Source organism: Stegostoma tigrinum, chromosome 3 (genome assembly GCF_030684315.1).
Source record: "Stegostoma tigrinum isolate sSteTig4 chromosome 3, sSteTig4.hap1, whole genome shotgun sequence".
Taxonomy (NCBI): domain Eukaryota; kingdom Metazoa; phylum Chordata; class Chondrichthyes; order Orectolobiformes; family Stegostomatidae; genus Stegostoma; species Stegostoma tigrinum.
This window is the reverse complement of record NC_081356.1, coordinates 9,676,053-9,702,920: the sequence shown is the minus strand read 5'-3', so window position 1 is coordinate 9,702,920 and position 26,868 is coordinate 9,676,053. Positions and strand designations below refer to the sequence as shown.

Below are 26,868 nucleotides of genomic sequence, written 5' to 3'. Positions count from 1 at the left end.
AGATGCTGCTTGGCCTGCTGTGTTATCCAGCTCCACACTTTGTTATCTCGGATTCTCCAGCATCTGCAGTTCCCATTATCTCTGATCACAATAAGTTGCACCAGGCTGTTTCAGTTTCACTATTACTGATGCGAAAATTATCTTGCTGACCCGTGAAGAAACTCCTTGATGTGCTTAGCAGGCCAGTCACTGGAGCTACGTTGATTTCCGGATCCCACCAGTCCGTTCCCATTCCTCACTTTGGAAATCTAGCCACATCCCAGACAGCTTCTGCGAGCTAACACACCAGCTGGGAGTTCCATTTTCATAATGCACCCACACCCATTCACAGCTCCCATTCATAAAGGAGCTTGAAAATCAGAGTGTAGAGTTTGGATACTTTAAGTTTATAACTAATGCCTGGTTAAATTTCAGTTTTCTTTTTAGCCCACCTGATTATTTGGAGAGCTTGAATTTTAGGCTACTTTTCAATTTTGTTCCTACTTACAGGCAGTATGTTTTACTGGACAGCATGTCATTAAGCATTAATCAATGCCATCAAGGCACCTTTCAATTCAGTTTCACTTTCATCCCTTTCAGATTTCCACACCTTGGAAAACCCAAGAATCAATACTTGAACAATGGTTAAAATGATAACATCAAAATAACCAGCCTGTAGACAGTGAATGGATTAATGGCATGTCTCTTGCCTCACCGGAATGAAAACAGCAGTAGGGCCGGTTGGAAGGGAATTAATTCCTAATTTTAGAATTTTGAAGTTTTAACCACTGACCTAAAATCAACCCATCATTTTTTATGTGGATTAAGATTTGGCCCATTTTGGGCAGTATTGCCTAACATTGAGCATCTTTGAAAGCCATTTGGAAGAGTTTCTGCATTATTTGAATAAGCTCAGATTCCATGGGTGAGGACAAGTTCATGGCAGTGTTTTCCCGATCCTGGCAAATGATGTGGACGCTGATTTAAATTTGTTAGTTTTGCTTGTGCTTCTTTGTGTATCTTCTTGTGTTCAGTTTTTGCTCTTCATAGAAGTGCCTGCAGTTGATGTATGTGCCTAAATTAAACAAAGGCAAAAGCAACAAAAAATTACAATTACTGCATTCGGGGAGAAGTGTATACTTGGAGCATTACTGTCAGTGCTTGTTTAATAGGGGCTTTAGGAAGGTTGAAGACTTGACAACCGAACTACAGCAAAGTATTGAGTTTGGTTTTAAAAACAGTAACATGCATTCTTTTTGCATTGCTTTTAAATGCATTTTAAAGGAAGGTAGCCACGGATGTATACTGGATGCAGGACTGTTGGGAGGCCGTGTCATTTCTGCAGGGTGGCCTGAAGCTACTCAAAGAGTCTGTTTCCATTCTGTATGACTCTATGACTTTATCAGTGCCTGCAGGTACTGAGGTGGCCTGTTTCTAACCGCTGCACCCCCTCCACAATGGAATGGAAATTGGGGTCAATGATTGCTATAAACACAACTACAGGATGGTCATTGCAGGGTAGGGGGTGAACAGAGCAGGCAAGGGGCTTGAGGTAAGAGGGGCTTTCTTTTAACATGGCCTCTCTCCTTTCCGATGCCAGATTCTTTAATTGGGCTATACCATGATAACCACCCCAATGTCTCCACAAAAAGAATGCATTAAGAATGATGTGCACAATGTGTTTACATCCCCATGCAGTCCTTTCCAAAATTTAGCCACAGAATCATCGAAACCCTACAGTGCAGAAGCAGGCCATTCAGCCCATCAAGTCCACATTTGACCCTCTGGAGAGCATCCCACGCAGACCCACCCCCCAACTCTGTCCCTGTAATCCTGCATTCCCCAATGCTAATCCACCTAGCCTGCACATCCCCGGTCACTGTGGTCAATTTACCATTGACAATCCACCTAACATGAACATTGCTGCACTGTGGGAAAAATCCAGAGGAAACCCAGGCAAAATGCAGGGAGATAGTGCAAACTCCACACAGACAGCCACCCGAGGCTGGAATCAAACCCAGGTCCCTGGTGCTGTGAGGCAGCAGCACTAGCCATGGAGCCACCATGCCACCAAAGCTTTTTATCTAGATCAGGGCAGATGCTAGATTGTCAAATTTCAAAAAGAGCAATACTTTACACGGCATGAGAAAATGGTACTGATAGATTTGCAAGCTGACTGCGGTTGAGGCATTGCCAGTACGAATGCATCAGAGAACATTATTCCCCATTCTGCTTTTGAATCAATGGCTGTGAAGTGAATGACAGTTACACCAGGATGACTAACACTGTCCAAAGCCATGGCCCATTTCTGAAGAAGGGTCCCGACCCGAAACATCAACTTTCCTGTTCCTCTGATGCTGCCTGGCACATTTGGTCAAATTGGCTTCAAAATCACTTTTGGTATTCCATTATGATTGTGTAAAATTACCAGCATTCTGTCTTTTTGCCACCTTGAACTTTTGATTTGTTTGTACAGCTACTTTTGTAAACTTAGAAATAGGATTAGTTTTGACTTACCTATAACAAGTATAAGACAGTACAGTTTCAATACATATGGGAAATGTATTGGCACATCAATAGGTTTAGGTATCTGAAAGGAATAGGTTCCCAGAGCTTCAAAGTATGGCAGCGACTGATAGATGGCAATTACTGGAATGTAAGAAATATTTTGTCAGTAACTTCACCACTAAAATCTTGAAGAAGCTGAAGATGTACATACAGAATTATCTTGTGGCTTTTGTTTTATTAACCTCCATGGTATTTGTACACCATGCAATGTGACATTATCGTATGGCATCTAATTTCCTAATTTACTGTGATGATGCAGAATGAAGAAATGCTGGTCAGTACATGGCTTGGTGATTTCAGATGCTCAGTATGTTGGAGCATTCATTAGGCAGTTTATTGCTGTGCTACCCCACGTGGTGAACCAATCTGTGTCATGCATTTCAAGAAACATAAAATAAAGGCTTTGGAGTTCCCTAAGGGCAGATACTTTTAAAAAAGTCAGAGGGACAGCCACCCCAGGCTGGGTGCAGTAATCTGATTTAGAGCATCGGGCACGACTAAGTTAAAAGATTTGTACAAATTCCATGTTGCATATTATGGGTACTGAGCAACAGTGCGTATTTGAAAATGCCTATCACCTCTCAACACTCCGATTGAGATTCTGGCCAGAGATAAAGGATGAAAGTCTTGTCACTCAGAATCACAAATGAGTTGTGACAGACTCCACCCAGTTTCCAGTCAAAATAAATCCACACAATTAAAACTGCTTTGAATGGACTGCTAAATATGACAAGTCTCATTTGACAGGCCCAGACTGTGGAGAATTGAAATGTCATGCTTGTGTAGAGCACACCTCTGAAGCTAAGGTTGAAAAGCAATCATGTTGACAGCACAGCTGAATATGTGGAAAACCAAACTGCATAGCAACACTTGAGACACAGTCAGTGGTTGCAACAGCAATTAATAAAAATGTAACTTGTCTCATTTACTTTATTTTCTGTTGAAGATGCCATCTCCTCTGATTCTATCTATGATTAAGGAAGTCACACTGTCAATATCGTCTTCAAAGTCAGACATGCTTTCTTAACCAATTTGCCAGCTCGAAAGTCAGAAGGTGCATTATTACTAAGTTTGTGTCATTTTCCTCCCTTCACCATTGAGATCACACTTGTCAGGTTTTATTGCAAAAATACACACTCACATTAGCCATTCTTATCAGTGAGATGACATATCTTCCAGCTTCAGAGTTCAAATTTAGTTTTCTGCACAAACCACTCAATAATGAGTCACAATTTCTACGTCACCGTTAAATTAACAACAGTAAATTGCCAACCGGGTTTAAACAGACAAGCATCATGGGCCTTGATAGTTAATCATCTCTAATTAACCTTTCTGCCACTTACCCATCATTCAGTTTATAAAATTAAGGTGCAGAGAGGTTTGTTATGCATTTTCTGCTTTGTTGGTACAAATGTGTTGCACACAGCTAAGAGTTACCTAATCTCCCAGAAGGGGAGAGAAACAGATGAAAATACAGACATTTTGGGGGTAATAGCACAACAATTCTCTCTAGTCCTCCTGAGCCATTGAGTCTAATCCAGGCAACACCCTCAGCCCTGATTAACATTACAAGGCACCTCTTGTACGAGGCGACTTCTGCCAAAACAAAACAAAAATAGGTCACACTCTTGCTTTCGGCATTGGCTGAGTGGTAGGGTGGTCACTGGCGCAGCCCAAGAGACCTGGGCACTGGACCAGCTGAAAACCAGACTGTCTAAGATGGTGCGAATGGTCACCTTAAATCTGCAAACTTGTTGCAGTCGACAGAAGGAACAGTTGCAATTAACATTCAGTGAGGTGAACCCATCAACAACAACAGTGCCTGAGTCTAGACACGAGTGTATCTGGGCAGAGGGTGACCAAATGTTTCTGTGCCAGGCTGGTCAGGAAAGAGCAAGCTACTGGTACCTGATGGTTCATCACAGGGACACAGCGAGTCTGTATGAGGCAGACAGAGAATCTGATTTAGCAACCATTTCGATTTCCAGCAACACATAAATAAAATTATAGCTCATAAAGGTATCCTGTAGTGGATGGGGTACAGATCTGCTGGAAAACCTGACTGCCCATTTGAAAACGCAATGAAATCACTTACCCGTCAACATGAGCGGATAGCCTGTTCCACATGGTCATGTTTCTCCAGAAAAAGCAGGTATCCCTGACTTTACACAATTCACAAATGCATTTTCAGTCCTTTCTAACCTATTTGGTTGAAACAATTATCTAAACCAACCACTTGAAAAGGTTCAGAAAACATTTACAAGTATGTTGCCAGGCTTGGAGGATTTGAGTTATAGAGACAGGCTGAATAGACTGGGTCTGTTTTCCCTGGAGTGTAGGAAACTGAGGGGTGACCTTATTGAAGTTTATAAAATCATGAGGGGCATGGATAGGGCGAATAGCCAAGGTCTTTTCCCCAGGGCAGGAGAATCCAAAACTGGAGGGCATAGGTTTAAGGTGAGAGGAGAATGATTTAAAAGGGATCTAAGGGGCAACTTTTTCACGCAGAAGGTGATGCTGTATGGAATGAGCTGCCAGAGGAAGTGGTAGAGGCTGGTACAATTGTGACATTAAAAAGGCATCTGGATGGGTATATTAATAAAAAGGGTTTACAGCGATATGAGCCAAATGTTGGAAAATGGGAGTGGAGAAATTTAGGATATCTCGGCAGCATGGACAAGGTGGACCAAATGGTCCGTTTCCCTGCTGTACATCTCTATAACTCTACAATTTGACATGCATTTTCAGCTTTGCTGATATCTCTGCTTCCCATCCAGTCCAGAGTTATACAATATCTTGGAATAAATGTTGTGGTCCTCCTCTGCAGTGTTCATAAAGCTTCAATATCATTGAGTACATGAGCAAGAGGACTTGGACAGTAAATTCTAACAGAGGCTTACAAAGATGTTGTATTCGCAGAAGCTTAAAACTGTGCCTCTAAGTTGCCTTTAGTGAGGCATAGTCATTACCCCAAAGAGACTACAACGGGTGATAAAAAAGGGAAAAAAGTAGAATTGAAAAAAAACAAACATCTTCTAGAATCTATGTAACACTATAATTCAGGTTTACATACGGTAATATGGTGAGTGAGAATAATACCTTCAGTCAGCAGTATTGAAGGCAAAAGAGGAATCCAAAGGCAATGATGAATCCATGACAATGTATACAAATCAGTTCCTACGATAGATAACATGCGATATGGATACCTGCAATTTACAAGAAAATAATACGCTTGTTACTTTAAAACATTTTTAAATAATTTAATGCTCATGTCAATGATCAATCAATGATCATTTTACAGATTACTCATTTAATTACAAAGTAACTGAAGTCTCAATTTTACATAAAATTCATCCAAGTTTCAGGATTCCTGTTCATAAGAAAGAGATGCTGTCACTGAGTTTGAAATGTTTTTCACATATTACGGAATTTAAATGAATGCATAAATGGCTGACTTATGTATTATAGAGCCACCTCTGTGTCATTGTACATGAATCTCAAAAGGTCAGCATATCTGCAATCTAGAATATTAAACTGTTCAAGTTCTGCTTCTTGATTCCTTGACATGGAATAGCTTTAGAAAAGGGAGAACTTTCAAAGTAAATCAGGCACCAAACAGTGAGCTGCAATAAACAGTACATAGCCAAAGCCAAGTATTTTGCTACTTGCGCACATCACTGGTAGAAAACAAAGAAGATGGAACATTTTTGAATGCTGAATGTTTTTTGAAATTGCCCTTTATTAAAAAGGATGGGAGCCAATTAGCTCTGAGGGGAGGATGGCTGAATTTCAGTGCAGAGCGATGGGGGTTCAATTCCCCCATCAGCTGAGGTGACCATGGAAGACTCTCCTTCTCAACCTTTTCCCTCACCCAAGGCATAGTGACCATCATTAGTCATCTCTCTCTCCAATGAGTGAGCAGCCCTACGGTTTGGTCAGACAATGGTAATTTTACCTTTACTGTAATTAGGTTGCTGCATCTGAGTGGCACGTATAAATTAAACTTGCCACAGAAAATTAACTCTTGTCCATTTCACTCTAAATAGACGACAAGTTTTATTTGATGCCAGCTAACCTGTTTGGGACTTAAAATTAACGAAGCATGGTGTCTAACTCTATCCACTTCCAATTCTCATGGAGTCATACAGTCATAGAGCACAGAAATGGAACTTTTGGCCTACCATGTTCATGTCAACCAAGTTATAGACATTTACTGCACTGGGTTCACAACCTGCTATGCTCTGTTGTTTTAAGTGCTTGTGCAAGTGCTTCTTAAATTGCTGATGGGGTTAAGTGACAGGCAAGAGGGCTTCTGGGAACAGGCTTGTTTGTAACATAAGCACCAGCATAGAGAAACTGGGCGTAATGCATTGCTAACGAATTAATACTTCCTGTTTCGATGCTGGAAGCTTTGAATTGGAAGCCAATTCACTCCTCGTAAAGCTACCCCACAGCAATAACATGCAATACATGGGCTGAATGGGCAAATTACTGGGATTCCTGCCCTGAGGTTGGGAGGAAGTCCTGCCCAGAGGAGCTGCTGGACAGATCCATCACCCTCAGGAACACTTGAGGTTAGTTCTGAGACCAACAAATGCTGGAGATCACAGCAGGTCAGGCAGCATCCATGGAGAGGAAGCAACCTAATGTTTCAAGTCCAGATGACTCTTCATCAGAGCTTCAGCATCTGCAGTAATTTGCTCCTACTAGGTCAGTACTGAGCACTGCTGGTACTCCAGGAAGCCATCAGAGGAATCTCAAGGATAAGGATTTAGGGAGTCATTTCAGGGAAGAGAGGTGGTTGGGCTGAGGGATCTGGTTCTGTCAGGCAGGCAGTGCACAGGAAGGGGGACTGGCATCTTGAAGGGCTTCCCCCAATATGTGTTGGGAATCCCTCTAAGACAGGTGCATTTCCTTCCTTTGTACTTTGGTCATGCAGGCCTTTTAAAACAGCTTGGTCATTATTGCCTGACTGCTCATGTCAGCCTTGCATATTATTCAGGCCCTTTGGCTTTTTAAGAAACCTCATTAAGCTTTAAATTTTGTTTAAAAATGGCAGATAAATCTATGTTAAGACCAGGATCGCTTTAGCCAACAGCTCATGTCTCCGAGGTTCCAGATGTCTGATCCACAGTAGTTGCAGTAACAGTGTAGGACATAGTAAATCCATGGAAATGATGGAGGTAGCAAGGTTCTTGATTAGTCAGGGGATTGAGGGTTACAAGAAGCAGGCAGGAGAATGGGGTTGAGAAAGATATCAGTCACCATCGAATAGCAGAGCAGACTTGATGGGCCAAATGTATCATATGGTCGAAAACCATTAACCTGAACTCTAAACTTTTCACGGAAAATACTGAGGATGTACTCACTTCAGGATTTTCTCAAGGTTCCAAGGCTTGCAGGTTGAGTCAGAGACCTCTCCCCATATCAGAAGATTTGGGCCATCATTATTGACAAACAACTTAGTGGCAGAAAATGATCAACACTCAACACCCACACTTACCCGCATGACAATGTGGCACCTTGCCAAAATGCATGCATGTCAGTGGTTTTGTAAGATAAGTAAGCTGAACTCGCATATTTTGAAATGTGGTTTTGTGAAGTCATTATCTTTAATTTCTGCATCAGTCTTCAACACGTAATCAAAAAAAATCCAGTGACCCAAAACATTAACTGTCCTTTCTCTTCACAGATGCTGCCTGACCTGCTCAGGTCTTCCTGCAATTTCTGATTTTGCTTCTGAATTCTAGCATCTGCAGTTCTTTATTTGCTTTTCATAAAGTAAGCATTTACTCACTGTCAATCTAAATTATCAGAAGCTCCAATGCATTGGTGTTAAGTAAACTAAAGAAGTAGAGGGATTGTAACAAAAACAAATCTGTGAACTGTTCTGAGGAAGGGTCACCAGACCCGAAACGTTTACTCTGTTTTCTCCTTCACAGATGCTGCCAGACCTGCTGAGCTTTTCCAGCAACTTTGTTTTTGTTCCTGATTAACAGCATCTGCAGTTCTTTTGGTTTTTCTTTACAGGAATTGTCAGATAGAAATGGTTAGGACAGAGGTATGGGCTAAATCCCCACTAACACAGATGGTGATGTCACTTGCCCGAAAGTCAAAATTATCAGGGAATTTAAGGGTTTGCAAATAGCATGGTCAATGTTTCAACAGTATGCCACCAATTGGTGGAAGATGATAAGGGGTTAAGCTATCTGAATCAAGCAACCTAATACATTTGTTGCCTTCCTTGAAGTTCTGAAATACACAAATCAAGCCAACAATGAGCTTCCTACTAAAGGCAGGGCAGTAGTCCGATAACATAGTCGGTGCATAACTTGATTTCATGTTGAAGGGGTGCTTCATGTTGTGGGATCCCAAGCAATGATCCAAGTAGAAGCTGCTGGCTCCCAAGTAAATAGATGTTTTAACACACCCTCTCACCCAAGAATGCTGTCTTTCATGCCTATTTAGAGAAATGTTTACCTTCTGTCTATTCTGACACCAGTCTCACAAAGGCCCTCTCAATTTCCAGCCTGTGTTCGGCACCTCTCAATCGCCACCATGTGTCCAGTACCTCCCAATCTCCAGTCTGTGTCCAGCACTTCCTAATCTCCAGCTTTGGCCTATTCAAAGATTCTCAAAGGGTGAGGCAAATATGGGCCAGAGATTGGGAGTTGCTGGGCAGAGGCTAGAGATTGGGAGGGCTTCAGTGAGAAGAGTGATCAGAATGGATGGCAGTGCCGCTCAAACCCAATAGAACTCAAAGCAGAGGACATCTGCTGTGGTGAATCAGTAAAATGCTACTATGGTGACTGAGTCCACAAAACGCTCACTGTTAGATGAAGAGATCAATGGTGAGCAAGTATGGCCCAGTACTATTTGGAGGCCAAGAACCGACTAACTGAAGCATCACTTTGATTTTTTTTCCTGAAGAAGGGTCTAGGCCTGCAACGTCAATTTTCCTGCTCCTCTGATGCTGCTTAGCCTGCTGTGTTCATCCAGCTCTACACCTTGTTATCTCATCACTTTGAAGTTGTGTGTTATGAGCTTTCTTGATAGCAGTCTGCAGAAATTTCTTCTGCTCTGTACAAATCTTAACAGCAATTTTACCCAGTAGGCTAATGGTCATTCGTACTGCCCAGTTACTTACTTGATGACATCGAGGGTGCCCCAGAGGGAAAACAAGCCCCAAACTGTAGGTTTAGCCTGCATCTCCTCTTGACTGGTGATGACCACAAAAAGGATTATGTTCCTCTCTGTAACCTGAAAATATACATCAGTAACACTGGCTATAGCTCTGTAAGCTTCTCAAATGTTAGTGCTTGCACATGAAGTTCACACTAATGATGTGCCAATTTGAAATAAAGGTAACCATCTTATCGCACATTTTGTTTCCGACTTATCACATCTGTTTCTCTAGCTGCTTTACACAATATTAAACGACATGTCTGAAATTTGGCTAAAATATAAAACAGAAACTTAGAATATAGGAACAAGAATTGGCTAGTCAGCCCTTCTGTTGAGCAATTCAATATGACCATCCAATTCCACACTCTGTTCCTGCTTTCTCCACAGACCCTTTACTCTTAAGAACTAAAACTGACATATTGTTGGAAGCATTCATTGTTTTGACTTCAACTACTTTCTTTTGTGGAGAATTCCACAGGCTCACCGCCGTCTTCATTTCTCCTCATCTTGGTTCTAAATGCCTACCCTATATCCTGTAGCTGTGCAAATTGTTGACTAAGGGCAGTAGGAATTGTTACTAAACTTAGGCAGACCAGCAGGGACAAAACTGATGTAAAATGTTAAAGAATCAGTGATAATAAAGATAATTTAGTTAGACCCTGACCTGATTTTTCCAAACAGTTCACAGGAAAACACCTATGCAATCAACTTATATCAGAGATAATAGGAACTGCAGATGTTGGAGAATCTGAGATAACACGGTGTAGAGCTGGATGAACACAGCAGGCCAAGCAGCATCTTAGAAGCAGGAAGGCCGATGTTTTGGGAAGGGTCCAGGCATGAAACATCAGCTTTCCTGCTCCTAAGATGCTGCTTGGCCTGCTGTGTTCATCTAGCTCCACACCTTGTTATGCAATCAGCTTCAGAGGTTGTGGTAGAATATGTTGTGATGAACTGGCAGGAAGATCAGTAAAAAAAAGGGCACCGATTTATAATCATTGGCAAAGGCATCAGTGTGGGGATGAGAGTTTTTCTAAAGCAGTGAGTTATTGTATCTGAAATGCATTACCTAAAATGGTGGTAGAAAAAGGTTCGAGAGAAACTTCTACAGAACATTGTGAGTTAAAGCAGAACAATTGTGGGAAAAGAGCAGGACAGTGGAACTAATTGTATATCCCAACCAATAGGTTAGTACAATCATTAGCAGCCTGTTTGTGTGCAGTGAGATTCTCTGATTGCGTAATATTATGTGAATGACAAAGTATTGCACAATATAAATTTTAATTTTTGAATCATTATGTACATGTTGCCAGAACAAGTAGGAATGTTTTTTCTTATGCCATAGGGACATTTAGATATACAGCCCAGAAACAGGTCCAACTTGACCATGTCAACGAGATACCCTAAATATATCCTCTCCCATTTTACAGCATTTGACCCATATGCCTCTAAATCTGCATTTCTAACATATACCTCCTTTAATACATAAAGCCTTATTCCAATATTATCCAAAAGCTTGGCTACCATATTGTTCAGTCAAAGTTCCCATCTGAGGAATGTCATCCAAGGAATAAAAAAACAGAAATCACAATTTCACACGGGAAGAATGAAAGGATTTATTTGAGCTTATAAATCCTACCTGCACAAGTCGTGGAAGAAATGGACTCTGTTCAATGCCTATCAGTATATGGATCAATTCCAGGATTGATAACAATTGGCAGAAACTCATCACAGTCCCAATCGAATGGTACGTGTCCACCAGGCTGTCTTCAATGAAACCACAAGAGATAAAATATTGTTATGATCTAGTTTCTCCAATCAGCTGTAATAAAAACTATCCAAAATTGCTACTCTTTATTCCTTGCTCCTTGGTTGCAGTCATGCAGTGTCAGAAGCTGGGCAGTGAATTGATTGGGCTGTCCACCAACAGTTAGTATATATTCAGCGACCTGAGTTAGCCAAGAGTACAAACTACAAAGTGGCACATATTTTGACTTGGGTTGTGCTGCTGATATCCATTTGATTCACTGCTGTCGGCCATTCTTTCAATTAATCAATTGACTCTCACTTCCTCATGTCTATCAACATGCAATGGGTCCCAGTAACACATTAGCAGAACCTCAGCTATCCTTTGGAGTGAATCTTCATATCTCACACATGTAGCACAAGAATATCTTTGATTCTAAATGGCACACAAAAATAAATTATAATATGGATTAAAGAAAGGCTCTATCTTCCCAGTAGTACTTGTTTCAATTTCTGACCAGGATTCCCTTTACTCTTCATTTATTCAATAAATTGGTAGTAACAGGACAGCCTCTCTCAGCCCCTCTACTGTGTATTAAGAAACTAGGATGGAATGGAGATCATTATACATACCAGGTGGAATTCTTCAGAATTTAGTCCCTATGCTTGGTCAACAAGGCAAATCAACTCTGGAGATTGTCACACCCTACCCAGATGGCATCATAATCAAAGCTCTGCTCAAACCCACTGAATACTGACACAGTGCTCATGTCTAGCAAGTGTTGGTTAGTCTTCGTATCCAGAACCAAGCTGGCCGGGGGGAGGTGGGGGGTGGCGGCTATCCTTCACCAAGCTGGACATGAGCCATGTGTACCTGCAACTTCAGTCAGATGAGGATTCCCAGAAGTATGCTGCAATTAATACCCATAAGGCTTAGTACCAATATACAAGGTTGACATTTGGGGTATTATGAGCTTGTGTAATTTTTCAGCGGATGATGGAGAATATTTTACAAGGTCTATTTCAGGTCGCCACTTATCTAGATGACGTGCTAATAATGGGGAAGGCCAATAAGGAGCACTTAGAGAACTTGTACATATTCCTTAGGTGTTTCTTCCAGGCAGGTGTATGCCTTGGAAAAGAAAAAAAATGTGTTCCAGGCCCCCTAAGAGACCAACTTGGGATACAGTGTCAACAAGACTGGGTCCAGTTACACCTGTTGGAAGATAAAGTGAGGTTGATCAAAGGTGCCCCAGCTCCCATGTCCGTACCAGAGCTTAGGTCTTTCCTTGGGTTGGTGAACTATTATGGGAAGTTCATACATAACCTGGCCTCCATCCTGGCACCTTTGCATCAACTCTTCAAAATGAGCCAGCCTTGGAAATGGATATGTATCCAAGCCATCACTTTTAGGGAAGTGAAGAAACAGCTATCATTCTGTAAGATATTGGCACTCTGTGAACTCAAGCAAGATCTGGTGTTGACATGCGATCCCTTCCCATAAGGCAACAGGGTAGTATTAGCTCATAGGTGGCCCAATGGAGAGGTATGCCCAAAGTGTATGTACCCAGGGCTTTGGCTGATGCAGCACGTTTTTATGCCCAGATAGAGAAGGAAGGTTTAACGATCATATTTGGAGTCAGAAAGCTCCACCAATACCTTTAGGGAGGTGAATTTGTCCACAAACACCTGCTTGCTCTACTTAAAGAGGACAAGGCAGTGGAGCCCATAACTTCAGGCTGAATTTAGTGGTGGATTCTCATAAAATGTGCGTATAAATACAAGTTGGAACACTGTCTGGGGAACCACGTAACAAACATGGATGCATTGAGTATCTCTCATTGGCAGATACACCACCAGTGGGACGACCATTGGAAGAGTCCGTAACAGTTTTAAATTTTCTCCACGCACACTTCTAGTCACAGCTGACAATATCAGACTTTGGACGCGGAAAGATCCGATCCTGGCAAAACTGAACCAGCTGGTGGTGAGGAGAGAAGCCAAAGGGCTGTACAACCAGGACTGAAATATTTTTCGTGTCAGTGAGACCAGATCACAGCACAGGATGACATATTGCTATGGGGAGCAAAAGTGATTGTCCCGTGCAAAGGTCATCACTAGATTCTGCCTAAATTCCACTAGGATCATCCAGGGGTTTCTAAAATGAAGATGTTGCCGAGAAGTTATGTCTGGTGGCCAGGATTGGATGCAGGCTTAGCTGTGTTTGTGGGGCAGTGCCAGAGTGTGAACAAGGACAAAAATTACTGTCAACAATACCCTCACATTCACGTGAATGGCTGGGTGAAAACCTGGACTCAGTTACATGTTGACTATAGAGGTCCTATGATGCGGTCAATTTTCTTAGTTATTGTGAATGTCCAATCAAAATGAGCATACAGTTCACCTGTCAAACACAGGAATGGCAATAGAAAAACTGTGCTCGGTTCTTCTGGAAGTGGTTGGTCACAGATAATGGCCGTCATTTACCAGGAGGGAATTTGACTATTTCCTATAGTCAAATGGTATTCAATGTATAATGACAGCTCTATGCCAACCATCATGCAATGGTCTGGCAGAAAGAGCAGTCCAAACTTTGAAGGCAGGCTTAAAGAAACAGCCTCCAGCTTCACTAGATACCAACCTGTCCCGGTTCCTGTTTGATGATAGGGCCACTCCTCATGCAACTACAGGGGGAGCTCCAGCAGAGTTGATAAGGAGGAGAAGACTCAGCACCAGGTTAAATCCTCCTGGATCTGGGGTTAGGGTGAAACATCATCAGGAATGCTAGTGCAGGACACAAGACTTCGTTAAAACAGAAAGGTCCTCACCTTCACCAAATGTTAAGAATCTGGCAGTAATGTTCGTAGATATCCATGAGTATCCACAGAACTGTATCAGATTATATGTGAAAAGATACAAGATCTTCAACCCATATCTGAGAAAAAGAAAACAAACATAAGTTTAACTTGCTTTTAGCATAGGCATTTACCTAGTGAATGTCCTCTGCACCATCTCCAGTGCCACTGCATCCTTTCTCAAGTAAGGAGACCGAAGGTGCACACTGTACTCCAGGTGCGACCTCATCAACAGCCTATACAGCTGCAGCATAGCCTCCCTGTTTTTAAACTCCATCCCTCGAGCAATGAAGAACAATATTCCATTTGCCATTGGAAATATTGCTTTGGTTTGCCTTTGCTTTCTGTGAGCTAGGAGACCAGGGAGATACCCTACTCTTACTACCTACTATCAGGCTGATAATCAACCTGTTTGGCGACATTTGGCCATCATGTCCTGGCAGGCAACCTAACCCTCAAGATTCCAGCCTCGAGGTAGTGATGTCAGCACAGCACCACAAGACCTACTGTTCAAACAGGGTCGGCTAAAAGATAATAAAAAGAAGGTTTTAGAAAGTACTTAAAAGTCAACGCATCAGCAGAACTGCATCAGATGCATTCAATCATATCAAGTGAAGTAAGTGTGGAAACTGTCCAAAATCTTACAATTCTCCTGAGATAAGGAAGTGGTGCCTGAGGACTGGAAAATTGCTGAAAAGGCTGTTAGGTTAAAGCTAGTAACTGCAAACCTATTGGATTAACAGTGGTGGTAAAATAATTCTTTTTAGGAATGATAATTCAGGCCATTACTAAGAGTCATGTGGACAAATGTGGACTATTAAGGGGAGTTGGAGAAGTAGGGATGAGGTAAATGAACTAGTAAAACCAGAGACCTAGGATAATGGTGTGGGAACATGGATTCAAATCCTGGTCCTCAAATAGTCTTCTCAGTCAACCAGAGAATGAACTGGCACATTGGAGGTGACAATCAATATTATCCATATCTGTCTTTGTTGGGAGGAGGAGGCTGCTAAAATATTATCATAATTTTCCAGGATCTCACTGCTAATCTGGTGGTAGGTGAGGAGAGAGAGAAGAGATGGAGGTTTTGTAGAGTGGAAACTCATTGCAAGAGGAACTTAGTTTTCTGAGTGTTCGGTGCAAAGCCCATTACACCATTGCATCAAGCCACCACTTCTCCATTTCCAATGCTGCATTTCATCCCTGACAGCAAATAAGCCACAGCTCTGGAGGTAGCACGGAATAGATGAGAAACTGTGCAACTTACACTGACTTCAATGTAAAACTAAAACCGCTCCTGCCTCATAAAGCTTTAGGATGCAGATCACATTTGTGTGTGTGCTCAATCTGAAACCGAGCTACAGGACATCATTGGCTCCTTCTCTGAAATGTGCTGGTTTAACATTTTTTGCACCATGCTGCTGGTGTGCTCCAGTAGCACGTAGCATTACTGCTGTGTGTCTATGGGTACTGAAGCTGAGTGCATGTCTTCTGCAGGCAATTCATTGATGACCTTTGAGGCCAAGTTGGTTAAGCAAATGCTCTTGAAAAATATTAAAAGATACAAGGAATAATGTGAGAGCAGGTAACTCGGATACAGAGCTAATTTTAGCACAGGTACTTTGGCCAATAGCTTTATTTTCTGTTACAATTTCTGTTCCTGCAGGCTATTTAACTAGTTAATGAATCCATTCACTCAAGTGTTGGTTTATTTTCACACAGTTTTATTCAACTGTCCTATCAGAAATCATTGACCATAATCTGTGATGCCAGGCATCCATGAGCATCAACCATGATTTAAAATTATTTGCACATTTAGACTTAATTTTTAATTAGCAAATTGAAAACTATGGAAGTTGGACCCAAATGAACAGGACAAACAATATTATGTCTCCTTGCCAGTCAGATTGAAATATTGAGAAATTCACAGAGCAAGGACTCAGTAGGCAGTTAAATTAGAGAATATGAATTCAATGCACAATCAGACACAGAAAATCAAACAAAGACAAGGCAAGAAAGATTGGATTATGATCTAAAGAAGAAAGAAACGTGAAATTGAAAAACTTAACATTTTTTTTTCCAATTTTAAACCTCCTGTGCTAACTAAAGCCTAAAGGAATGAAATTCTAAATTTCTAACAGTCAATTTTCAGTGCTGGAAAGATGGATTGATTGGCAGTAGTTAACAGCTATCATGTTAAAGTGGTACTTGGGAAATGGCAAGAATTGGTTTCCTGTGGCAAATTTAGTTCATCTAAATCGACATCTTGGGAGTTACCATTGACCAACTGAACTGGACTAGCCATATCAGTACTATGGCTACAAGAGCAGGTCAGAGGCTAGAAATACAATAGGGAATAACTCATCTCCACACTGCCCAAAACCTGTCCTAACATTAACAAGGCACAAGTCATGAATATGATGGAATACTCCTCACTTGCCTGAATGAATGCAACTCCAACAACACTCAAGAAGCTGACAGCATCCAAGAACAGGCAGCCCGCTTGATTTTATTTTTGCATGTAGTGCCATTCAATGCCCACCACAACAGTTGAAATGTTTGATTCTACTAGACCAAAGGCAGCTTGTTTTATTGGCTCAAAATCCATAATTCACCTCCTCCACCCCTGGTATACTGTAGCAGCAGCATGCACCCTCTACAAGATGCACTTCAGAAATTCACCAAGGATCCTTAGAGATCACCTTCTGAAGACATGCTCCAATTTAACACTGATTCTCTGCAAGTGATTGGCTTGTCTGAGTTGGCTGGGTGGCTGGTTTGTGATGCAGAGTGATCATGGATTTAATTCTTGCACCAGCAGAAGTTACCATGATGGGCGCTCCTTCTCAGCCTCTCCCCTTGCCTTAGGTTCAGTGACCTGCAGATTAAGCCATCAGCAGTCATCTCTTTGATGGGAGAGAAGACTATGACAACTTTACCTTTACTTAAACACATGACCATGACTACCTAGAAAAATAATGGCATCAGCTACATCAGAACTGCATTATCAGTTGGTTCTATTCCAAGTCACTCACTATCCTGGTTTGAAAAGATATCACCTTTTCTTCAGTGTATCTGGTCATGATCCTGGAACTCCCTCCCTAACAGCATTGTGGGCATACCAAGCAAAATGACTACATTGGTTCAAAAAGGCAGCTCACCACCATCTCTCGAAGGCAAGCATGCAACAAATGTTGACTCTGCATGAATGCCAAAAAAAATGTCTAGCTTACAAAGCTTTAGGGCATTTGTTGCATTTCAGTAGGGAAGCAAGAAAGATGATACTGTTTACGCAAAGTTGCAGCATCAAAACATGACCAGTAAAATTAGGGATTCTTAGTTTAACTCCATGTCTCTATCCCTTGCTGAAGTTTCTAGACTATTTATTTATAAATAACAATAAGTACCATTAATTTCACTATTGTCTCCATTAATATCATGGAGTATATATATCTCCTTTTCTTCTGACATCGAAGCTAAATTTACAATTTACAAAGCTATAACTTACAACTTGTACAGAATAGACTAGGATAAGACAGTGTGGAGCTGGAGGAACATAGCAGGTCAGGCAGCATCAGTGGAGCAGGAAAGCTGACGTTTCAGGTTGGGTCCCTTCTTCAGCCAAAATGTCAGCTTTCCTGCTCCTCTGATGCTGCTGATCTGATGTGTTCCTCCAGCTCCACTCTGTGTTATCTCTGAGTCCAGCACCGGCAGTTCTCACTAATTTTTTGTCAACTGGCAAGAACACATTTGGGTGCACAGCCCCCCGGGATGTGCTGTGAATCTTTCTATTTTCTATGGTAGGCTACCTATACATTAAAGCAGAGTAATTAGCACCATTCTTGACTGTGTCAGCTCTACAGTGCAAAAGTTAATCAGTAATTATTTTATGTTGTTTTGATACTGTTGCTGATTGGAGACAGTGACATTTCAAATTCTACTTCTTCAAGCTATTGGTTCCTGTTTTCAAAACTATCAAAATAAAACTGCAGCTGATGGGCAGTTAAGCAACATTGCCAGGTGAGTATGTCAAATTCAGACAGATATATTCTCCCTTGAGGCAAGAGATTGAATTCCTGTTAACAAGTATATCCAGTAGTCAATTGAAAGCTTCACTGTAATTTAGTAACTGTTTGGAAATTCCTGGCTCTTATCTAAGTTAAAAGGAGAGACAAATTAGTTTTGTTTTAATTTATATATTACTCTGCTTTTGTAAAAAAGCTTCTCATATTATATGTGAAATGTTACCAATTCAAAAATTGTAAAAAACATTATCCTCAACTCTGTTGTGATAACTTAGTAATTTACTTTTATTTTGTTTTGATTTGCACCAATAATCCACTCACATTGCTTCATCTTAGGTCAGTTTAGATCCATCAAAGTCATTAAATCAACTAAATAAGACCAGATGCTTTGCTTCATTCTTAGGATGTGGCATCTCCAGGAAAATATTGTCCATCCTTAAATTGCCTTTGAGGAGACAGCGATGGTGAATACTTTCAGACACCCCTGCAGTCCATTTGGTGAAAGTACTCCCACGATGGGGATGGTCTTCACCTGACCATGTTGGTGCCAGTGGTAGAGGCAGATGCAGCAGCAATGCTTGAGAGGCAATTAGATATTCACACAAAAGGGCAGGGAATAGAAGGATACAGACCGTGTACAGGCAGATGGGATTAGTTTAGAATAATGTTATGTTCAGCACAGACTTGGTGGGCTGAAGAGCCTGTTCTGTACTGTACTGTACTCTGCACGCAGACAGCTGTGAAACTGACTGAATTTCATTCTTATCAATGGAGTTTGAACATGTGTTACCTGGTGGGGAAACTAATGTAAAAGGTATTTGAGATAAAGGTAGTGAGGGAGTGGGCACCACCCTAGTATCAAACTTCAGTTTTGAACAAACTTGTTGACACAATCTCGAGAGAAGCTGTTCCTCATCAAGGGATTATAACATTAGATATATTTATATAAACTAATATATAACTAACTTTATATTTGGACTGATAATATATCGGCAGCATTTGGTAGAAGTTAGTATTCTTTGGTATCTCCTGTACTAATATTATATAAATTGCTTTAACGAGTTTGAAAAAAAGATCATTAGTGATATGCAGTATCAATTTGCAATGCAGCTGGCAAATGTCTGGGAAGGACTATAACTGTCAGTTTATTGGAATGTAAATGAATACAGTATGCATTGTAAGGTCCCAAGGACTAATGATAAGGGTGTCTGGTAAACATCATGAGATCGTGGAAGGATCTAGGGCTATCCATAAAGGTGTCCATCATTGATCATGAGTTTACAGGATTAGATGTACAGATTGAGAGTGACATGGCTAAAAATGGCCTCAAAGTTGCATGTGATTATTGTAACATGAAAAGTGTAACAAAGCTGTGCTTGACTGGGAGGGCCACAGTGTTCAGTGGAAAACTGATCCACAAACCTCCCCCATGCTAAAGAGCTCCGAATAATGATCAGTTTGTGCTGCTGCACACAACACTGGAGACATCTTTAACATCTCTCCCTCTAACTGTATTACACTGTGAGAAAATTTTAGTCTCTTCACTTTGGCAGGAAGACTAAGAAAGCACATTTTTGAAAAAGAGACAAGCTGCAGAACACTGCGGGATGGAAGGATCTGGGTGCCCTGGTCTCCTAGCTGGTACATGTCCTGATTGTGGGAGCTGCTGCTGATGAATCGTTCATTGATTAAATGAACAAGTGGGTGGCAGCGATCATGATACAAATTAAATATATCTTGAGTTCTGGATCAAATGCTTTGAAATATCATGGTAGCAGCCAAAGGCTTTTTACAAATTGCACTTTTCAAATTAACAGAGTATATGTTATCCTTGTTAAAAAACAAACTCACTCATGGTAGATATAGTAATGAGCATTCTCAGCTGAGATATTGCATGATTTGTATGGAATATATGCCCTCAGTACCACCTTGACAATCAGGAAACATTTCCATTGTTTGCCAATTCAAGTAAATTGAACACAGATTTTTACATTCATTTTTACAGCTTCACAACACATTAGTCAGGTAATAATAAGATAACAATAAATTTGTCACTCATTGTACATTCCGCATTCATTGAATTCTGCAGAAGGGGAAAGCAGGCAAGTTGTGAATAAGGTGACAAATTTGAAGATGCCTGTTTTCCACTAATGACAGAACTTCAAGTTAGAGAGATTTGTCAGAACAAGGGAAGTGTAGCAAGCCTATGTATCAATGTTGCTTTTCTCTTTTCCAACCTAATCTCTTAGCTGATTTCTGAAATTGCCAATTATTGTCAAACGATAGGCCACTCCATACCATGTAGATTTATTGCTCCCAGAAATGGCTCAAGACTAGGCAAGTTCTTTTAACTTGAGCCTTTAGAACAACTTTTATTTAAGCAGTGCTTTTAATATTCAGCATTATGAACTAAAATTTGAAATTGTGTCATATGGGGAGATAAGAGAACTTGTGACTGAAAACTTGGTAGTTTTATAGGAGGGCCGTATGGATGGAGAAATAGGTATGTTTAAGGAACAAATTCCACAGCCCGGAAAAAAATTGAAAGTGAGAATTCATAAGAGCGTAGAGTGGTGGAGACTCACAGGGTTGGAGACCTGGAGTGTTGTAAGGTTGTGAAGAAGTGAGATCATAGCATAATTTGAAAACTAGGATGAACAAGGGGATTAGCCAAATTAACAGTTTGTGCAGGTAGGTAATTGTAAAAAAGTAAAACAAGAGATGGCTACAGATATCAAAAAAAGTCAAACCTCCTAAAAGAAGTCAATCAATAAACTCAAAATTATTATTAGACAATAGACAATAGGCAATAGACAATAGGTGCTGGAGTAGGCCATTCGGCCCTTCGAGCCAGCACCACCATTCATTATGATCATGGCTGATCATCCACAATCAGTATCCTGTTCCCGCCTTATCCCCATAACCCTTGATTGCACTATCTTTAAGAGCTCTATCCATTTCTTTCTTGAAACTATCCAGAGAGTTGGCCTCCACTGCCTTCTGGGGCAGAGCATTCCATATATCCACCACTCTCTGGGTGAAGAAGTTTTTCCTCAACTCTGTTCTAAATGGCCTACCCCTTATTTTTAAACTGTGTCCTCTGGTTCTGGACTCACCCATCAGTGAAAACATGCTTCCTGCCTCCAGAGTGTCCAATCCCTTAATAATCTTATATGTCTCAATCAGATCCCCTCTCATCCTCCTAAACTCAAGTGTATATAAGCCCTGTCGCTCCAATCTTTCAACATATGATAGTCCTGCCATTCCGGGAATTGACCTCGTGAACCTACGCTGTACTCCCTCAATAGCAAGAATGTCCTTCCTCAAATTTGGAGACCAAAACTGCACACAATACTCCAGGTGCGGTCTCACCAGGGCCCCATGAATGGTGGTGCTGGCTCGAAGGGCTGAATGGCCTACTCCAGCACCTATTGTACAGCTGCAGAAGGACCCCTTTGCTTCTATACTCAATTCCTCTTGTTATGAAGGCCAGCATGCTATTAGCTTTCTTCACTGCCTGCTGTACCTGCATGCTTGCTTTCATTGACTGATATACAAGAACACCTAGATCTCGTTATACTTCCCCTTTACCTAACTTGACTCCATTGAGATAGTAGGTGATGATACTGTCTCTAAGGACTGTACCACATATATGCCCTCCTGCCAAACTTGTGGATGTGTCAGGAAATTTCCACGTCCAGTTTGCCCCAGTAGGAAGTGCGTCTGTGACCTTTAAGGATAGACTCTGAAATAGAAAGACCCTTCACCATCCTTTACAGTCTATGTTCCTGTGACAGTGGAACATATTACAGATACATGAGGTGAGTTGCAATCATCACAAACTTACCGGAAACAAAATCTCTTGGGTAGAGTGTGCTTGGTATAGAGACACATGGATCAATTTCCTGACACAAGACCATAACACATGGTAAATGGGATTAATGTAGTTTGGTGTTTGTTAGTCAGCAAAGACATGGTGGGCCAAAGGACCTGTTTCTATGATGTATAACTTTATGACTGACATAGGATCAAAGTGTAGCCATTTAGCCAGATGCACTGCAGATATTTGTGGAAAATCCTTAGGCAGTACCTTCCAAACCCACAATTACTTCCATTTAGAAGAACAGGACAGCAAATATATGGGGACACCATCACCTGCAAGTTCCCCTCATGCCATTCACCACCCTGACTTGGACATTTATTGCCATTCTTTCACTGTCACTGGTCAAGATCCTGGAATTCCCTCCCTCAGGACATTGTGGGTCTACCTACCACACATGGACTACAACAATTCAAGAAGGCAGTTCACCACCACCTTCTCAAGGGAAACGAGGGATGGGCAGTAAATGCTGGCCTGTTCAGAGATGCTGATGTCCCATGAGTGAACAAAGTAAAGGGGGCAATTGCTAATTAAATCAGGTGAGCATTGAATCACTTGGTAGCCTTTACTCACTCTTATATACTTGCATGTTATTATACTGTCAGCTACAATTCTGCTCATCCAGTGTCATACATCCAGTTGCGCTGAATTATACAGCTTTGTTCAATTGGTTTTTAAACACTTCTATTCACATTCATTGATGGATACCACTTCACGAACATTTTATTAAAAGTCATATTGTTCTCTAAAATTTAAATTTTAATTCATCCATGCTTGGCAATGAATTCTTCTTCATGTTACATCTCTCACTGGAAGATACTCGGGATGTCCATCACATCCTGGCATTACCTCTGAAAACAGAACAGATTATGCTGCCAGAACCGTACACGCAGCCTAAATAAAACCGAGAACTGCAGATGCTGTAAATCAGGAACAAAAACAAAGTTGCTGGAAAAGCTCAGCAGGTCTGGCAGCATCTGTGAAGAAAATCAGAGTTAACATTTCGGGTCCAGTGGCCCTTCCTCAGAACCAGACCCGAAATGTTAACTGATGTTTTCTTCACAAATGCTGCCAAATCTGCTGAGCTTTTCCAGCAACTTTGTTTTTGTTCCATATATGCAGCCTACTCTATTTGGGAAAATGTATCTCAAATTATATTCAGAAGCAAAGGACGTAGCAAGACAGTGACAGGGTCCTCAACTGAACAGCAAGGACAATTGTCCAAATTCAAAGTGCTACAAGAGATCCTCGCCTACTTGTAGCATACATTAGAAAATCACCCACATACTACCCACATCATCCATGAAAAGTCCAAATTTAGTTGGCTTGTGAAAAGAAAAGAACAGAAACAAAGAAATCCCAAATGTTCACAGGCTCTGAGCATGAACTTTGAAAACTGTTAAATGATGTGGAAGAATATTTACAGAGACTTCAGTCTGCCCTGGGGTAGAGCTGAGTGTGAAGTGGTGATCCCTGAATGTTTGTAGATAGATCCATGCAACCAATAAAAAGTGGATCTGTGCAAGAACTGAGGCAACAATGGGAGAAGGGATGTTAATAGGATGAGAGCTGAATTTATTTACAAGTTGAGCACTTCTTTTTCAAATTATAAGGCTGGAGTTCAAATTATTTGTGAAATACACAACGAAGGTAATGTTTTAGTGCTATAGTATGGGAGGTGCTGCTTTTGACTGACACTGGGCTGTATCTCCATCATGCTGTACCTGAAGTGAGTATTAGATCTCCTTTGTGGAATATCTCCACAGAGGCCAGTTTCCCATTTCTGAGTCACCTTTTATTGGCACATGGACTGTCCTTGATACTGATCCAGTTCCCTCACAGCCAGTTCTCAGAGTGAACAGGATATCTGACATAAGATAATAAAACGTGAGGCTGGATGAACACAGCAGACCCAGCAGCATGTCAGGAGCACAAAAGCTGACGTTTCGGGCCTAGACCCTTCATCAGAGAGGGGGATGGGGTAAGGGTTCTGGAATAAATAGGGAGAGAGGGGGAGGTGGACCGAAGATGGAGAGAAAAGAAGATAGGTGGAGAGGAGAGTATAGGTGGGGAGGTAGGGAGGGGATAGGTCAGCCCAGGGAAGACGGACAGGTCAAGGAGGTGGGATGAGGTTAGTAGGTAGGAGATGGAGGTGCGGCTTGAGGTGGGAGGAAGGGATGGGTGAGAGGAAGAACAGGTTCGGGAGGCAGAGACAGGCTGGGCTGGTTTTGGGATGCAGTGGGGGGAGGGGAAGAGCTGGGCTGGTTGTGTGGTGCAGTGGGGGGAGGGGACGAACTGGGCTAGTTTTGGGATGCGGTGGGGGAAGGGGAGATTTTGAAGCTGGTGAAGTCCACATTGATACCATTGGGCTGCAGGGTTCCCAAGCGAATATGAGTTGCTGTTCCTGCAACCTTTGGGTCGCATCATTGTGGCACTGCAGGAGGCCCATGATGGACATTTCAAGGATATCTGACACTCCTGTTTATATCTGATTGAACCAGGTTAATAGTCCCAATCAGGGAACTCAAATTCTATGATGTGCAACTGGCTGACATTGTTACAATTATTACAGAACAACAGTTTTTTTTATCTGTACCTGAAACATTGTATTGCTATTGTGGAACTTTGCAATATTCAAAACACTGTTAAATTTGCACGCATGTTGCTAAATATTTCATGGGCGAAGGAGCAAGTGGTAAAGGGCCAGATCTAAATCTTCCAATCTTCCAAGTTTCTATGATCTTTCATTCCCATTCCCACGAAATTGGGATTTTTTTTGAAAAATGTAAGTCTAGGTATGGGATTTCATGTTGATTGATGATGTTTCATCTGGCCTGGTCATCAATTTGAAACATCAGGTCAGATATTCCAGAGAGTGGCAATTCCACAAGAGATGCAGTGCCAGCTGGGATGGGGGCATAAAGTGACAAAGGGGCAGCGGAGTGTTTAGGGGGCTTTGGGGTGGGGTAGAAAAATTGTGTTTAATGGGGGTGCTGCTTGAGAGGGTTAGTGCCATGTCAGGGGGTTTCAGGCCAGTAGGCAGGGTAATAGGGGCGGGGGGAATTGATGCTACAGAGGAATTTGGAGTTAGGTATTATACGCAGGGAGTGTCAGGTCAGTATCTATGAGTGTGAAGAGTCTGTAACATTTGTGCAAGCAAATTATGGGATCAATCTAACAGTTATTCAGGAGTTACACCGTGTATTTCAGAGTCTAACCTTTTTTGAGTAACCATTTTCCTTAATATAATTGGAACCATTCACCAATTTTTATGAAGATCTTCAGGTGGATTCTGCAGGATCCCCATAAGCAACCATTATAATAAGGTAAATGTTAAATGACCAGATCACATTAGAGAGACTGCTCTCTCATTACAGAGAAACATAACTGGTGGTAGCTTAACATGTTGGGTCATCACAAGGGGAGAGGTTGAGAAGGAGAGTCTTTCAAGGTAACTTCAGGCTGTGCTGGAACTGAACCCAAACTGTCATCATCACTGTACATGGCAAATCAGCCATCCAGCCAACTGAACTATCTGCCCCCATGGCATGCTAACCCTTTCCCTCCACAGCCTGAGCTGCTGGGTATTTCAAATATGTTCTGCTTTTTTTTTGTTTGGATTTCCAGCATCCGCAATAATTTGGGTTTATAATACTTTTGTTTTGCAATGAGCAGCTTGTTTGAACTCCAGCTGTCCGAAAGCCTCTTCATTCCCTCGCATCTGCTCAACTCCCTTTTCCTGAACTCGAGAATTACAGGAAACCTGTGACTGACAGTTGTGTACCGAATCAAGCCCCAGGTCCCCTCCGTCTGTGTTTCTCTCCGACAAATGTTTTACATAAAAGGTAAATGAAGAAAAAGCTGGCGACGCGGTGTTTCTGATCCACCGGGAGTAGACCAGGATCAGACATGCCGCGGCGTCCCTACCTTGACTTAGTGGCCGATTCCTGGTTCTCAAACGTCTCTGTGCTAAGTTTGGATTTCATCAGCTCCCACTTTAAAGACAGTCTGCTGTCCTCTGAGGCGTCTTGAGGAAGTTAAAGCCGCGCATATTTTTCAGGAAGCCTGACGTCAGGACTCCCATGTTTGGAAAGTATCTCATTTCTGGACAAGAAGCACCAGCGAACTGGCGATTTCGTGTTCAGGGGCTGATGTATAAAAATACACACGCGCACCGGAAATGGCAGAAGAGCAGAAGCACCTAAGTGCTAATGTAAAACCGGCCAGTAGAAAGATTATCTTTTCACACAGCTACTGTTGCAAAACGGGATTTGTTTTGATAAAAAGTTTGCGGTCTATTCGGAAATATGAAAGTACTTAATCTTCTGAAGAATTGACTGAAAGCTAAGTTTGCACAACAGTATTTTGGCAAAAAGAATAAATGTTACAAAGTGGCTTTGGAAACACTTCAGATTATTGTAAATTATTTTAAAGGTTCTGAGCTTCAGAACTCTTAGGTCAGATAATTTGGAAGCGGCGCCCCACAATAGGCTGGTGAGCAAACTTTGGAGCTCATGGTTTACAGGGGACATGTTGCTACATGGATGCAAAATAGGAGGAACGCTGGGAGTGAGGTTTTCCAGGCTGGAGAAATGTATGTAATGGACATTCCAAGGGATCAGTGCTGCCA

The 26,868-nt window shown here is 41.6% G+C and overlaps 1 protein-coding gene across 1 annotated transcript; it reads right to left on the bottom strand.

Moving 5' to 3' along the window:
- On the bottom strand, nucleotides 1–26,400 carry hacd4 (3-hydroxyacyl-CoA dehydratase 4). Its single transcript, XM_048527519.2, has 7 exons — nucleotides 26,166–26,400; nucleotides 14,307–14,413; nucleotides 11,372–11,499; nucleotides 9,695–9,807; nucleotides 5,647–5,753; nucleotides 2,497–2,628; nucleotides 1–1,054 (listed from the first exon to the last, which is right to left on the bottom strand). The coding sequence occupies exons 1-7, from the start codon at nucleotides 26,222–26,224 to the stop codon at nucleotides 972–974; spliced, it is 729 nt and encodes a 242-aa protein (XP_048383476.1). The 5' UTR covers nucleotides 26,225–26,400; the 3' UTR covers nucleotides 1–971.
- Between the last annotated feature and the right edge of the window lie 468 nt (nucleotides 26,401–26,868).

Bases quoted from the DNA above. Each gene is read 5' to 3' on its own strand.
- hacd4 (XM_048527519.2), bottom strand. From the start codon at position 26,224: ATGAAATCCAAACTTAGCACAGAGACGTTTGAGAACCAGGAATCGGCC. The intron at 9,808-11,371 runs GTAGGATTTATA...GTATATTTTCAG, and splicing joins TTCTTCCACGACTTGTGCAG to GTTACAGAGAGGAACATAAT. The intron at 2,629-5,646 runs GTATTATTCTCA...CTTACATTCCAG, and splicing joins TTCAATACTGCTGACTGAAG to TAATTGCCATCTATCAGTCG.